We start from the raw sequence: 15,980 nt of genomic DNA on the forward strand, positions 1-15,980 counted from the left end.
TGGGAACATTTCAAGTCCTTTCTTCTAGCAACTTCGAAATAGGTAATGCATTGTTGCTAACTCTACCATTCTACTCTGCCACTCAACATTAGAATACAGACCTTCTAACTGTGTTTACACCCATCCAACCAACCTTTTTTCCTCCACACTTCTACCCACACACCCTTCCCAGCCTCTGGTGGCTTATTTTTGTACTTTGTACCTCCATGAAATCAACTTGTTTAGTTTCCACTTAAGAATGAGAATATGTGGCATTTGTCTTTTGTGCCTAGCTAATTTCACTTAACATAATGAACTCCACTCCATCCATGTTGCTGCAAATGACACGATTTCATTCTTTTTTTTATGAATGAATACTATTCCATTGTGTGTATATATATTATATTTTCTTTATTCATGTGTCTGCTGATAAACAATTCGGCTAATTTAATATCTTTGCTATTGTGAATAGTGCTACAATAAACATGTGAGTGCAGTTATCCCTTTGATATACTGATTTTTTTTCTTTTGGATAAATACTGATATACTGGTATCCCTTTGATAAACTGATTTATTTTAGATTTGTACACAGTAGTGAGATTGCTGGATTATACTGTAGTTCTGTTTTTAGTTTTTTGAGAAATCTCCATACTGTTTTCCACAGTGGCTGTATTAATTTCTATTCCAACCAGCAGTGTATAAGAGTTCCCTTTCTCTGTAGCCTTGCCAACATCTGTTATTTGTTGTGTCTTGAAAGTCATTCTAACTGGTGTAAGATAATATCTCATTGTGGTTTTGATTTGCGTTTTCCTGATAATTAGTGATGTTGAACACTTTTTCATATACGTGTTGGTCATTCGTATGTCTTCTTTTGAGAAAACTTTGCCCAATTTTTAATAGGATTATTATTATTATTAAATTGTTCAGCAGTTTGAGTTCCTTGTATATTCTGAATATTAGTCCCTCATTGGATGAAGAGTTTGCAAATATATGCTCCCATTCTGTGGGTGGTCTCTTCATTTTGTTAATTGTTTCCTGTGCTGTGCAGAAGCTTTTCAGTGGAATATAGTCTCATTTGGTTTTGTGGTCTGTGCTTTTGATGTCTTAGCCATAAAATGTTTGCCTAGACCAGTGTCCTGAATGAAGTGTTTCCCCTGTTTTCTCCTAGTAGTTTTATAGTTTTATAGATTTAAGTCTATAGTTCATCATGTGTTGATTTTTTAATATAGGTTGAGAGATAGGGGTCCAGCTTTATTCTTCTGCATATAGATATTCAATTTCCTCAGTACCATTTTATTGAAGAGGGTACCCTTTCTCCAATGTATGTTCTTGGTGCCTTTGTAAAAAGTCAGTTGGTTGAATATATTTCTGGATTCTATATTCTATTCCATTGGTCTATGTGTCCTTAATTTCTTCCTTGATCCAGTGGTCATTTAGGAGCATATTTTTTAATTTCCATGTATTCCCACAGTTTACAATGTTTCTCTTGTGATTTATTTCTAGTTTTATTCCACTGAGGTCTGAGAAGATACTTGATACAATTTCAATTTAAAAAAAATTATTGAGACTTGGTTTTGTGTCCTACCACACAGTCTATCCTGAGAATGTTCCACGTGCCGATGAGAAGAATGTGTATTCTGTAGTTCTTGAATGAAATGTTCTGTAAATGACTGTTGGGTCCATTTGGTCCAATGTACAGTTTAAATCCAATGTTTCTTTGTTAATTTTATGTCTTGATGATCTGTCTAATGCTGAGAGTGGGGTGTTGAATTCTTCAACTATTATTATATTAGAGTCTAGTTTTCTTTTTAGACCTAATAATATTTGCTTTATAAATCTGGGTGCTCCAGTGTTGGGTGGATATAATTATTAGAGTTATTGTATCCTCTTCCTGAATTGACTCATTTATCAGTAAGTAATGGCCTTCTTTATCTCTTTCACTGTTTTAAGTCTGTTTTTTCTGATGTAAATATAGCTGCTTACTTTTGGTTTTTGTTTGCGTGAACATATCTTTCAGTCCTTTTACTTGCAGTTTTTATGTGTCTTTATAAGTGAAATATTTCTTTCAGGGAGCATCTGGTTAGGTCCTGTTTTTTAATTCAGTTAGCCAGTTTATATCTTTTAAGTGGAAAGTTTAATTCATTTACATTCAAGGTTATTATTGATATGTAAGAGCGTATTCCTGTCATCTTATTGATAGATTTCTGGCTGCTTCGTGTACTCTTTGTCTTTTATTTCTCTTATTGTTCATCATTGTGGTTTTGTGGTTAGTGATAACATTTGAGTCTTTTCTTTTCCTTGTTCATGTGTTTCCTCTACCAGTGGTTTTTATATTTTCATGTGTTTTTATGATGGTTGAGAGTGTTGTTTCACATCTAGGTATGTGACTCCCTTGAGCATTGCTTGCAGGGTCCCTTCAGTGGTGACAAATTCCCTCAGCCTTTGCTTGTTTGGGAAAGACTTTATTTCTCCTTTATGTATGAAGGATAACTTTGCTAGGAAGGGTAGCCTTGGCTGAATGCTTTCTTTCCTTCAGGACTTTGAATATATTATCCCATTCTCTCCTGGCCTATCAGGTTTCTGCTGGGAAATTCACTGTTGGTCTTATGGGGCCTCCTTTATAGGTAACTATATGCTTTCTCTTGCTGTTTTTATAATTTTTCTTTGACTTTTGAAAATTTAACTATAATGTGCTATAGAGAGATGTTTTTGAATTGTGTCTATCTGGTGATCTCTGAGCCTTCTGTATATATCTATATCTCTTGCTAGACTTGGGAAGTTTTCATCTATTTTGCAATTAAATAGATTTTCTAACTCTTTTCACTTTTGGGGGATTGAAAATTGGAATATTTGGTTGCTTTATGGTGTCACATATGTTGTATAGGCCTTTACTCATTCTTTTTTATTCTTTTTAATTTTTGTCTGACTGGGTTATTTCAAAAGACCTGTCTCTAAAGTCTGAGATTCTTTCTTTTGTTTGATCTAGTCTGTTGTTGAAGCCTTTGAATGTATTTTGTACTTCATTCAATGAATTCTTCGGTTTCAGAATTTCTTTTTGGTTCTTTTTTAATGATACCTATCTTTGGTGAATTTCTCATTTATATTCTGAATTGTTTTTCTTGATATATTTGTATTGTTTTTCTGAGTTTCCTTTTATCTCAATGAGCTTTTTTTTTTTTTGAGACAGAGCTTTGCTCTTATCATCCAGGCTGCAGTGCAATGGTGTGATCTTGGCTCACCACAATCTATACCTCCTGGGTTCAAGCAATTCTCCTGCCTCGGCTTTCCTGGTAACTGGTATTACAGGTTTCCAGCACCATGCCCAGCTAATTTTTGTATTTTTAGAAGAGATGGGGTTTCATCATGTTGGCCAGGCTGGTTTCGAACTCCTGTCCTTACGTGATCTGCCCACCTCAGCCTTCCAAAGTGCTGGGATTATAGGCATGAGCCACCACGCCTGGCAATGAGCTTCTTTAATATCAGTATTTGGCATTCTTTATTTGGGATCTTATAAATGTATTTTTCACTGAATTCCATTCTTAGAGAATTGTTGTGTTCCCTTAGAGATGTCGTATTTCCTTGCTTTTTCATGTTTCTTTTTACATTGATATCTGTGCATCTGGTGTAACAGTCACTCCTTGCAATTGGTTACATGTGCTTTCATAGGAGAGGCCTTTTTCCCCAAGCAGTATCTGTGTTGTTGGTTGAGTAGGGCACTTTGGTTTTGATTCTGGACGTGTGCAGTAGTGTAGTCTCTGTGTGATTTCTTCAGTCATAAACAGTGTCAGTGGTGTCTATGATTTCTTTGATAGCTTAGGGTGGGGTGGTTCGTGGAGGCTGTGGTGAAGTTTTGCTGGAGACTAGGATGCCATGTGGGCCAGTCTTTGGGCTTTAGTGGCAGAAGTGATGGACCAAGTGTGACTGTTCTTGGGTTCTGGGGTGGTGTACGCTGACATTAGTATTAACTGGTTCAAGAAGGCCAATTCTTGGCCTTCAGGTGATTTGTTCAAGTGCTACAAATGGCAGCAGTGGGGCAGGAAGGTGAGCAGGTTTTCTGGTCTCTGGACAGTGGCATGTAGCACATGTAGCACTGTGATGGCAGTAGCACTGTTAAGACAACCTCCTGGGATTCAATAGCAGTTTACACTGATGTTAGTGGTGGTCGTGATGGGCTGAGCAGGCCAGTCCTCAGGCCCCACAGGTTGTGTGTGTGGGCAGGTGCCAGCTGTGGTGTGCTGGGCTAGGCAATCCCAAGGCCTCTGGAGGGCATGCTTAGTAACTGGCGGAGGGCAGAGCCCTACTTCTGGGGAGCGCAGAATTACTTTCAGTAGAAGCAGCCATAGGCAGGCGGCTTGAGGTGCACTGTTAGCTCATGGTTTAGTTCCACAGAAGCCCTACAGTGGCAACAGCTATGGGCCATGAAATCTGTTCTAGGGATGTGTGAAAATGTGCAGCTGCTCCTCTGCTTGGGAGGGTAAGTTGCTGCCAGTGGTTTCTGTCTTGGCTCCATTAGTGGCAGCTATAGGTGGGGAATGTCAGTGGGGTCTAGCAATGTGGAAGTGTAGAAGTGTTTGGGCCCCAGAGCAAGATGCCATGTGGTGGGCACTGGGTTATCAGAATGGCATCCTGCTGCAGCTACTTAGGACCTGGGTGTTCCTGGGACTCTTTGTGAGCTCCCTCTCTGGAGTACAGTCTTCAGGCTGTTCTTTATGTCACTCAGGGCCTGCAAGGGTCAAGGGGCTTTCCGATGGCTGGGACTGCAGGAGTCTGCAGTGGGAATATGGACCACTGGGGGTCTCTCATTTACTTTTTACCTGCATTGGAAAGCTTCTCCAGGCTCCTGCCAATTCCAGCTGAGCAGGCTCCCCTGCTCCCCTTTCCTTCCGTGCTTTCAGTGTTTCCCATCCCTTGTCAGATGAATTCCAGTGTTTTCTCTTATATAATCTATTTGAAGTATAATTAACTACTTGCTATTTGGTTCTTCTTTGTGGAAGGAGTGAGTACCAGATGCATTTAGTTAGCCACCTTGAACTGTTTGGTCCCCTAGTAATTCTTTTACTTTATTGAGGAACCTCCGTAGAGTTTTCCAAAATGGTTGTACTAATTTACAATACCACCAATCATCTATAAGCGTTTTGGTTTTTTCAATTCCTCAACAACACTTAATATCTTTCATCTTTTTATAAATAGCCAATCTAACATATGTTAGGTGATACTTCATTGTGGTTTTAATTTACATTTCTCTGATGACTAGAGATGTTGAGCATTTTCTTATATATCTGTTGTCCACTTCTATATCTTCATTTGAGAAATGTCTTTTCAGGTCTTTTGCTCTTTTTTTTTTTTTTTTTTTTTTTTTTGCTGTTTGTTTTTTTTTTTTTTTTTTTTTTTTTTTTGAGACGGAGTTTCGCTCTTGTTACCCAGGCTGGAGTGCAATGGCGCGATCTCGGCTCACCGCAACCTCCGCCTCCTGGGTTCAGGCAATTCTCCTGCCTCAGCCTCCTGAGTAGCTGGGATTACAGGCACGCGCCACCATGCCCAGCTAATTGCTCATTTTTTAATATAATTGTTTGTTTTCTTTTTACTGAGTAGTTAGAGTTCCTTGTGTATTTTAGATATTAGCCCTTTATCCAATATACGATTTGCAAATATTTCATCCCAATCTGTGGGTTGTCTCTTCATTCTTTTAATTGTTTTCCTTTGCTGTGCAAAAGGTCTTTAGTTTTATGCAATCTCATTTGTTTATTTTTGCTTTCATTATATGTGCTTTCAGACTCTTAAGAAATCACAGCCCAGACCAATGTTATGGAGCTTTCCCTCTACAGTCCCTACTATTAGTTTTACAGTTTCAGGTCTTACATTTAAGTCTTTAACTGATTTTGAGTTGATTCTTGTATAAGGAGTGAAGTAAGAGTCAATTTTCACTCTTCTGCATGTGGATATATAATTTTACCAACATCCGTCATTAAAGAGACCATCCTTTCCCCATTGTATGTTCTTGGTACCTTTGTCAGACATCAACTGACCATAAATGTGTGGGTTTATTTTGGGGCCCTGTATTCTATTTCATTGGTCAATGTGCTGCTTTTGTGCCAATACCATGCCGTTTTGATTACTATAGCTTTATAATCTATTTTAAAATCCAGTAGTATGATGTCTCTAGCTTTAATATTATAATTTTTATATGTTATTAGGCTAACCATTGGATAAACGTCATAAGTCATTTAGTCTATTACTTCTGCTGGGAAACTTTGGTTGAGTTCATCTTATTTTTTGAGGTTTTATCAATGTATTCCAAAATTCTACTTATTTTTCACTATTAAACAAATTACATTTTCCTATTTTACTCAGGATCTGGGTTCCTCCTCCTTATCCTATTCTCAAATCTTTTTGTTGGCATCAGTTGAGGTCCTGAGTGATGGCTACCAACTCACTACTTTGTCAAACGTGCAAATTTGACTACCTTGTAAAATTTGTGTTGCATAGCTTAGCGGGCAGAGAAAATACAATATAAAGGATCTAGAGGAAAAAGACTACTTAATGAGACAACTTAACTGATATCAGTCATAACATATATGACCATGAGAGTTGGGAAAGTACATTATTAGTTTTGTAAGTTCGAATTTGCATTTATATTGTTTTCTATATCTGTAGGTGGCCTGTGAATAATTCTTAATGAATGCACATGGTTATAGATGTATACTATAAGCATTATTGGGTAGACTTGGTATATCTTAGTCCATTTTGAAAGGTCAGGGTGGTGAAAGAGGTACCAATGGTTATTTTATGAGCTCTTTAACTAAACAAGAAAAATTTGAACAACAGTCAAGTCAAACTTGCTGAGAACATTTATTGCTGCCAGTTAAGATTAATGAAACATAGAGTATCTTTGGTAAAGACGAACTGAGGGGAATACCACCTCTTTCTTTTGGTGACAAGCTTTTGTTATCCAGCTGTCATAATGCCCTTGCCTCTTCTGGGATGTCTTAGTGGTAGTGCCGGCTCCTGACTAGCTTCGCTGAACAGTTTGAAGCTTCTTCATTTTTGTCTTTTGCCTTCGAGCAGTTCTCAGTTTTTTAGTTTTTAAGAAATTGTCCTCTAATTGGTATAAAAAATCTTCAATTCGTCCAACCTAGAAAAAATAAACAGATGCAACAAGATTTGTTGTTGGTTTCCTGGGTTTCGTATACTTATAAAAATGGTGAGGTATTTAAAATAAATGGCACATACAAGTCCATGTTGGAGCAGAACTGGCAGAAACAGAAATGACTAAACATAAAAGCCTCATTCTGTTTCCGTGTTAGGTCCCCCTGTTTTACTAACTTAACACAAAGCAGAAGTGCGGGAGTTTGCGCTATCGCTTGGTCCAAGGTATTGAAATGGAAATGGAGATTGTTGTTGCCATGCAGTTTTTAATGGTCAGTAAAACCAGGGCTTTAAAGAAAGTGAATGGTAAATGATTAATCCATGGAAAGCCCTTTCTCCACCTTCTTTATCAACAATAAGAGTGATAACAAACAAACAAACTTATCCCCCCTCAAAGCCAGAGATTCTGGCATTTAGATGGCCCCAACCAACATGAGAGAAAAATGAATATTTGTATAGCTTTGGCAAGAATCATTTTTCCTTTCAATGAAAAGGAAATTCTGAAAGAATCCATTTTCTTAAAAAATGCCACACTCCAGGGAATAAGGTAAAATGATCTACACAACAATTCTTGAAAAAGAATTAGTCTTTCTCCAAAGAAAACTTACAATTATTCAGTGGCAGTTGATAGAATGTATTATACTGTTTGTCGGGAAAAAATTGTAGAATAAAAGTTTACAAATATGCTGAATTGGGTTCTCACGAAAGTCGGTAGATATAACAACTCATGCTTAACCCTGACTCCTAGGACCTGCATATTGTATTAGCTTAACATTACTCACTGAGGAGCTCATTGTCAGAAAGTTAACTCAAAGCTAGAGCACTTACTATTCAAGGTACCTGAAGGTATCATCTACTTAAGATAAAAGCACTTACGACTTCAATTTTCCAATTTTGAGTTCCACTTTTAAATTGCTTGATTTATCATTCAGAGTAATATCCAAAGGATAATTCAGATTGTCAAAAAGAGAATAATAAATGGTAGCATTCATCCATATGTTACGCTTAGGTCTTATATCACACCAGCACCAGTGATATAAACTGTCCACTCTTTTTCTTTTTTTTTTTGAGAAAAACAAGATAAATTATTTATATGAAAACAATTCTTTGAAACCCTTTTAAAAACTACTTCAGGTACATTTTTTTAAAAAGCACATTGTTCTTTATGATGTCTGATCATTGCAGGACACATCAAAATAATTTGATAGAATATTTTTTGATTCCTCCATGAAGTCAATGCCTTATTCTATGTATTCCATATATATATCTATCTATCTGGTTTTCACCAAAATAAGACATAAAAAAATTAACATGGAGCACAATCAATGCAAATAAAATGGATGACAGCTTACCATTACTTCAATAGTTGAGTTGATGACTCATTCACATTATTTGTACTGACAATATATCATTTAAATCAAAGCTCTTTACAATGAGAATATTTGCAATTAGCCTAAATATAATTTAAAATTACAATTCTAATGCAGCAAAAAAGCTTCCTTCGATAAGACTGTGAAATAATTGTTTTTAAATATCCATTAGGTGTCTGCTGTCTTTTTAAAACAATTGTGTTCATTAAGAGCAGTATTGAGTAATGGGGTTGCGTTGTATTTTAAAAAGACAAAGAAGAAACATAAAATGTGTCACTGAAATAAAAGAATTCTGCTGAATTAAGTGGGCAGGTCCAGAGCACATAGTATGTGCGCGCTATACATGGCCTGTATGTTCACCTCCCACCTGGCCTGTCTCCCTCCTGTGCTTTCAATCCGTCTCATAATGATGCCGAAATGAGCTTTTAAATATAGAAATCTGATCAGATCTTTCCTTTGCTTGAATTACATTACATGGATTTCTAAACCCTTAACATGGCCTATACACCTCTATTTCTGGGTTATCAGGTTTCACTTGCATCTCTGGTGCTGTCTAATATCACTCCATCTGCTTTAGCCATGTGGTACATCTCTCAATTACCTGAGCACAGCCATGCATTGTTCTACGCCCCTCCATCTTCCTAATGGAAGACCCCCATTACAACACTTGTGTATCCTCTGGATTTCAGGTCAAACCTCAATGTTTCGGGGAAGTCTTTCTTTAGAACCCAGGCCAAGCTTGTTGTCTCAGTAACATTTTTTCGTCTCTTTGGATACTGTAATTTTTTTACTTAATTGCTTATAATGATTTATATAATATCTGCCTTCTCATCTGGACTTTCAACTCCATAAGGTAGGGACCAGGTCCATGTTCACTATTTACAAAACCTAGGATATTATAGACTTCCAGTAATCCTACTCTCTGATAAAAGAGTTGAAGAGATTCAGGAAACCATGTGTTTTTCCATACTTAAGTGAAGGCTGGACGGAAGGATATCAGAAGGCCTTCGTCTCCTCTGTAAATTTAATGAACACGACTTTCTCATGCCACCATTGTTTAGCTTTGACCATTACCTGTCAAAGCAAGGTAATGACAAGGTGTTGCTTGTATACTCGAAACAGCCAGGAGTAGAAAGGGCACTGGAAGAGGAGTAAGCAGGAAAGCTGAATTCTGCTCTCAGCGTGGCTTATAACCCTGCTCTGTGACCCCAGGGAAATGACTTGGCCTTTCTGAACTCAGCTTTCACCAACAGTTGGTATTAAAAGAGGGTTGGCCTGGATAATTACCAAAGACACATCTGGCCATAAAATTCCGTGACCGACACTCACATCAGATCCAAGCAGTCCAGTCCTAAAAATGAGCACTCACATTTTCAAATCAGAGGTTATTCCCTTAGATTACACCATGAGACGGATGATACAATATGCAGCAAAGTAAGCCAATTTTAGCTTCTATACTTGCTGAAGTGTAGGACAGCTGCAACATGTTTTTTAGTAAAGCTGGTTATTTTCTTTTTTTTTATGTCAAGGAAAGAAAAATGCTGGTTAAAGAGAAAATAGATTCATATAACTAGAAGAACAGATTGCAAATGATAGAAAGTTCTGTAAAGCCCTCAGGAAAATAAAATACAAAGAAATATGTAAGTACCCAAGAAAGTACACAGTTTTTGAAGCAGAGGCTTTCTTAGATTCTTTTTGGTACAGAATCTACTTGCTTAACCGTATCAGATAGCCTACTTGGTCATTCTGAGTCTAATTTTCCCCTTTGCAAAATGGGCAGATAAGCTTTTTTTGTGTTTATACGTGCCAATGCTGACTTGACATTGCAGTATTATGGACATTAGACCAAATGAGCGTGCAAAGAATTTTAGGATGTCTGATGATTGAGGAGAATGAACTGTCAGTAGGAAGGCAGGTTCTAACATATCATATGACTGTTGGTCATAACCCATATCAAAGAGTAAGGAAATTGTCATCAGCCAGTTTCTCAATGCCCTTCAACTCGTATGTAAACACTGCAATAATGGGTTAAATTGTGTTCCCCTCTAAATTTATATGTTAAAGTCATAACCCTCCGGTACTTTAGAATGTGGCCTTATCTGGAGATAGGGTATTTACACAGCTAATCAAGATAAAATGAGGTCCTTGGGGGGGGCCCTAATCTAAAATGACTGATGTCCTTACAAAACAGGGAAATTTGGAGACAGATGCTCACATAAGAAGAATACTATGTGAAGATGGATGAAGGCAGAGATGGGGTGATGCCCCCACAAGCCAAGGTACAATAAAGAACGCCAGCAAATCACCAGAAACTAGAGGAGAGGCATGAAACAGTTTCTTCCTCACAGCACTCAGAGGAACCAACCTTGAAGGCACTGATTTCAGACTCTTATGCTCCGGAACTGTGAAACAATAAATTTCTGTTGTTTAAGCCCCTCAGTTTGTGGTACTTTGCTGTGGCAGCCCTAGCATGTGAATATTAACTACTAAGCCATAAATTGAAGGGAGAGCAATTAAGTTATAATTCTCCCCTCAAACATGACTTTGATCCTTTCCGAAATTCTCACTTCCTGCCGATGTTCCCTACTTGGTTGGTACCCCCTGGCACAGGTTTAGTGTTTACCTTGGGAACCAGGCTTGTCTCTTGCCAGTAATGGCTGTGTGAACAAGTTGATCTCAAACATGAATGAACAAGTAAATTATACTGAGAAGGAAGATGCTGGGCTTGAATTCAGGCTTCCTGTTAAATTTCATGTGGCCTGAACCAGGAGAGAGGATTAGGTGTGTTTATATGAGTTTGCTTCCACATGTCCGTGCCTTGGGAATTGAGTGCTCAAATGATATACGTATTTTTCATTAAAGCTCTAAAAGATTGTTTTTAAGGAAGAAAGTTGAGGAAATAAGAATAAAATTCATCAGGAATAAATATCAAGCTTATATGACTATAGTGGTAGTTGTGGAATGGGAATGTGTTTTCAGTGATTAGCAGTTTGGACCAAAATCCTCTCAGCAAAACAGAAAATTCACCCCACCACAGTGGATTTGATAATGTTAGTTTCTTTGCTTTGTTCCAGTTTAATTTCCAGACCAAAAGGTTTTAAATATTTATCATCCAAAATGGTTTGAATTTTAATTCTTATTAGAATTAAAATTGTTTTCAAATAGGCTTGAAATTAATTTCTAAAATAAACTTAGTTTCCGAAATGGAGTTGTTTCTGCTCTTCATAATACAGCAGTTTCCTCTAGCTTTTGGCTAGTGTTCAAAGAGACAGACAAGCCCTTATATTTCTCCTTTTACATTTAGTGAATTTGGTTTATTATTCAGTATTTTAATCATGAGTGTAACATAAAAATCTGGGGTACCTACCCCCGAGATTTTACAAACATGCAAAAAAAAAAAAGCCAAACTATATCACTGACTTGAAAATACCCATAATGATAACACTTTTCAGTATGTTTAATATACAGTTAAAAAACTATTATAAAATTTTGTTATCACGTAGTCCAGGGAGCTATGTGTTTGTTACGGTCTGAATGTCTCTGTCCCCCAAGATTCATATATTGAAATTCTAACTCCCAAAGTGATAGTATTAGAATGTAAGATTTTGGGGAGGTGATTAGGTCACAAGGATGGAGCTCTTGTGAATGGGATTAGTGCCCTTATGAAGAGAAGCCCAAGACAACTTGTTTGCTCTGCCTACCATGAGAAGACACAGCTAGAAGGCACCATCTATGGACTAGACAAGGGGCCTTCAGTGGACACTGAGTCTGCCACTGCCTTGATTTTCCAGCCTCTAGAATAATCAGAAATAAATTTCTGTTGTTTACAAGCTACCCAGTCTATAGCATCTTGTGAATTGGTAATTGAGGATTCACACATGTCAGTAAAAAGCAACTCAGGAAGACCCTGCATACTTTTTACCCAGTGTCTGTCAATGGTAATGTCTTGCAAAACTGTAGAATACTACAGCCAAGATACTGATACTGATACAGAATAGTTCCATCACCGCAAAGATCTCTCATGTTGCCTTTGTATAGCCATCTGTTTTTCTCCCGGTTCTCAACCTCTTCTTAAACCCTGGCGACCACTAATAAGTTCCTTTTTTTGAGATGCAGTCTCGTTCTGTCACCCAAGCTGAAGTGCAGCGGTGTGATCTGGGCTCACTGTAACCTCTGCCTCCTGGGTACAAGTGATTCTCATGCCTCAGCATCCCGAGGAGCTGGGATTACAGGCATGCACCAGCATACCAGGCTAATTTTTGTAGTTTTAGTAGAGACAGGGTTTTGCCACGATGGTCAGGCTGGTCTCAAACTCCTGGCTTCAAATGATCCATCCACCTCAGCCTCCCAAAGTTCTGGGATTAGAAGTGAGCCACCGCACGAGACCATAGGTTCTTTGTTTATATAATTTTGTTATTGCAAGAAATGGAATCATATATAACTCCACACTTCTCTGGAGATTTATTCAGGTTGTTGTATCAATAGTTTATTTCTTTTTATCACTGACTGATATTCCATGGTATGGATTTTCCAGTTTCGTTGACCATTCATCATTTGAAGGATAGTTAGATTATTTATAGTTTTGGGCTGTTGTAAAATAAGTTACTATAAATATTTGTATACAGGTCTTTCTTTGAACATAAGTCTTTATTTTTCTGGAATATAAGCCCAGGAGTACAATTTCTAGGTTATATAGTAGCTACATATTTAATTTTTTTTTTTTTTTCGGTAGTGCTGATTGGTTGGATTGGAGATGAAATCAAAGGGAGTAGAAGCTGTCTTGTCTGAGTCAGTTCTGGGTGGAGGCCACAAGATCAGATGAGCCAGTGTATCTGTCTGGGTGGTCCCAGCTGATCCATTAAGTGCGGGGTCTGCCAAATATCTCAAGAGCTGATCTTAGGCTTTGCAATGGTGATGTTATCCCCAGGTCACATTTAATTTTATTTTTAAAAGAAGCTACAATATTATTTTCCACAGTGGTGATACCATTTTACATCCCATTAATAATGTATGAGTGAATAATTTCTCCATATTCTTACCAGCATTTAGTATTGTCATTATTGTTTATTTTAGCCGTTTTAATAGGGGTGTAGTGACATCTCATTGTGGTTTTAATTTGCATTTCCCTAATGGCTAGTGAGGTTGAACATGTTTTAATATGCTGACTTGTCATTCACTTTGGCAAATGTCTGTTCTTATCTTTCATCATTTTGAAATTGGATTGGCATTTTTTTTCTCTTCAATTGTGAGAGCTCTTTATAGAATCTGTACATAGATTAGTCTTTTGTTGGATGTAGGGTTTGCAAGTATTTTCTCTCATGCTGAGCTTTTTTTCCATCCTTTTTAAAGAGTCCTTCCACAGATAAATTCTTAATTTTAATGAAGTCTAATTCATAAATTAAACTTTTATGGATTGTGCTTTTGGTGTTAAGTCTAAGAAGTTTGCATAGACCAAAATCCCATAGAGTTTTCCCTATTGTTTTGTAGAAGTTTTATAGTTTTACATATAAGTCTGTGACCTAATTTGAGTTAATTTTTGTATAAAGTGTAAGGATTAGGTCAAGGCTGTGTTTTGGTTTTCTTTTATTTTTGATCTGCAGATGTGACAATGTTCCAGCATTATTTGTTGAAAACACTATTTTTCCTCCACTGAATTTCTTTTACTCCTTTATAAAAAAATCAGTAGAGCATATTTGGGTTTATTTCTGGGTTCTCTATTCTGTTCCATTGAGCTTTGTGTCAATCCCTCCACCAGTACACAAATTCTTGATTACTGTAGCTACATAAAAAGACTTTAAATTGGGTAGACGACTTCTTCCCATGTTATTCTTTTTCTAAAGTATTTTAACTGGTCTATTTCCTTTGTATTTTCATATAGACTTTAGAGTAATCTTCTCTGCATCTGTGAAAACCTTGCTGTAATTTTAGTAGAAACTATGTTAAACTTGTATATCAAGTTTGAGAGTTTGATGGTTATGTTATGTAGGGTCTTTCAATCCATAAACATGATGCATCTTTCAATTTATTTAGATCTTTGATTTCTTTCCTCACTGTTTTGACATTTTGGGCATACAAGTCCTGTAGATGTTTTGCTAGGTTCACACCAAAATAGTTCATTTGTTTGAGCAATTATAAATAATATTGTCGTACATTTTAGTGCCCTGATTACTGCTATTATATAAACATACAAATGACTTTTGTACATTTGTTTTGTATCCTGCAACCTTGCTGAACTCATTTTTCGGGGGGATTTTTATGTAGACGATTATGTCATCTGAAAATAGGGAAGGGCAGATTTATTTCTTCTATTCTGTTTTACGTGCTTTTTGTTTCCTTTTAGTGCCTTAATGCAGTGCCTAGAATTTCCAGCTCTATGCTGAATAAGAGTGGTGAAAGCTAATATCCTTTCCCTGTTCCTAATCTTAGACGGAAAGATTTCATTCTTTCACTATTAAATGTAATGTTAACTGTAGAAATTTTGGAGATGCTCTTTAATAACTTGAGGAGGTTTCCCTTTACCCTTAGTTTTCTGGTATTTTAAAAATCATAAATGAGCGTCAATTTTGTCCAATGCTTTTTCTGAATCAATTGATACGATCATTTAATTTTTCTTCTGTAGTCTGTTTATATGGCAGATTATGTTGATTTTGAAATATTCAAACATCCTTGCATCTATGGGATAAATTCCACTTAGTTATGGTATATAATTTTTAAACCTGTTGCTAAATTCTAATTGTTAATAATGTAAAGATTTTTGCCTCTATATTCAAGAGAGATGGTGGTTTGTAAGATTTTTTTGGTACTATTTTTGTCTGATTTGGTATTAGGATAATACTAGCTTTATACTATGAATTGGGAAGGGTTTGCTACTCCTGCAGTCTCTAAAAGAAATTGTACAGAATTTGTGTTAATTCTTTAAATGTGTGGCAGAATCTTCTAGTGAAACCATCTGGGCTTGGATATTTCTGAGGAATTTGTAATTATGAATAGGTATATGGTTAATTAAATTATTTTATGTTGGGTGAGTGGTGGTAGGCATGCTTTTTGAGTAGTTGGTATATTTCATCAAAGTTATAAAATTTATATATGTAGAATTGTTCTAAGTATTCTCTTATTATCCTTTTACTGTCTGCAGCATCTGTAGTGATGTTCCATTTCATTCCTGGTATCGGTGATTTATGTCTTCTCCCTTTTTTATTCATCAGTCTTGCTAGATGTTTTTTCATATTACTAACCTGTTAAAAGAACCAGCTCTTTTTTGCATTTTTTTTCTATTTTTCTGTTTACATTTCCATTGACTTCTAGTTTAATCCTTATTGTTGTCTTCCTTCTGCTTGCTTTGTGTTTATTTCACTCTTCTTTTTCTAGGTTTTGAAGTTGTACTTCAGTTATTGATTTGAAATTGTTTCTTCGGGCCGGGCGCGGTGGCTCAAGCCTGTAATCCCAGCACTTTGGGAGGCCGAGGCGGGTGGATCACGAGGTCAA

General features: G+C 36.7%; 1 protein-coding gene across 1 annotated transcript in view; it reads right to left on the reverse strand.

Annotated features, from left to right (window-relative positions):
* Positions 1-6,804: 6,804 nt before the first annotated feature.
* SPATA16 (spermatogenesis associated 16) overlaps positions 6,805-15,980 on the reverse strand; it is a 246,538-nt gene continuing 237,362 nt past the window's right edge. The window contains exon 11 of the mRNA XM_017514109.2: positions 6,805-7,111. Coding sequence (XP_017369598.1) covers positions 6,989-7,111 — 123 coding nt within the window. The 3' untranslated portion in view covers positions 6,805-6,988. The remainder of the gene's footprint in view (positions 7,112-15,980) is intronic.

Source organism: Cebus imitator, unplaced genomic scaffold (genome assembly GCF_001604975.1).
Source record: "Cebus imitator isolate Cc_AM_T3 unplaced genomic scaffold, Cebus_imitator-1.0 Scaffold516, whole genome shotgun sequence".
In the NCBI taxonomy this organism is placed as follows: Eukaryota; Metazoa; Chordata; class Mammalia; order Primates; family Cebidae; genus Cebus; species Cebus imitator.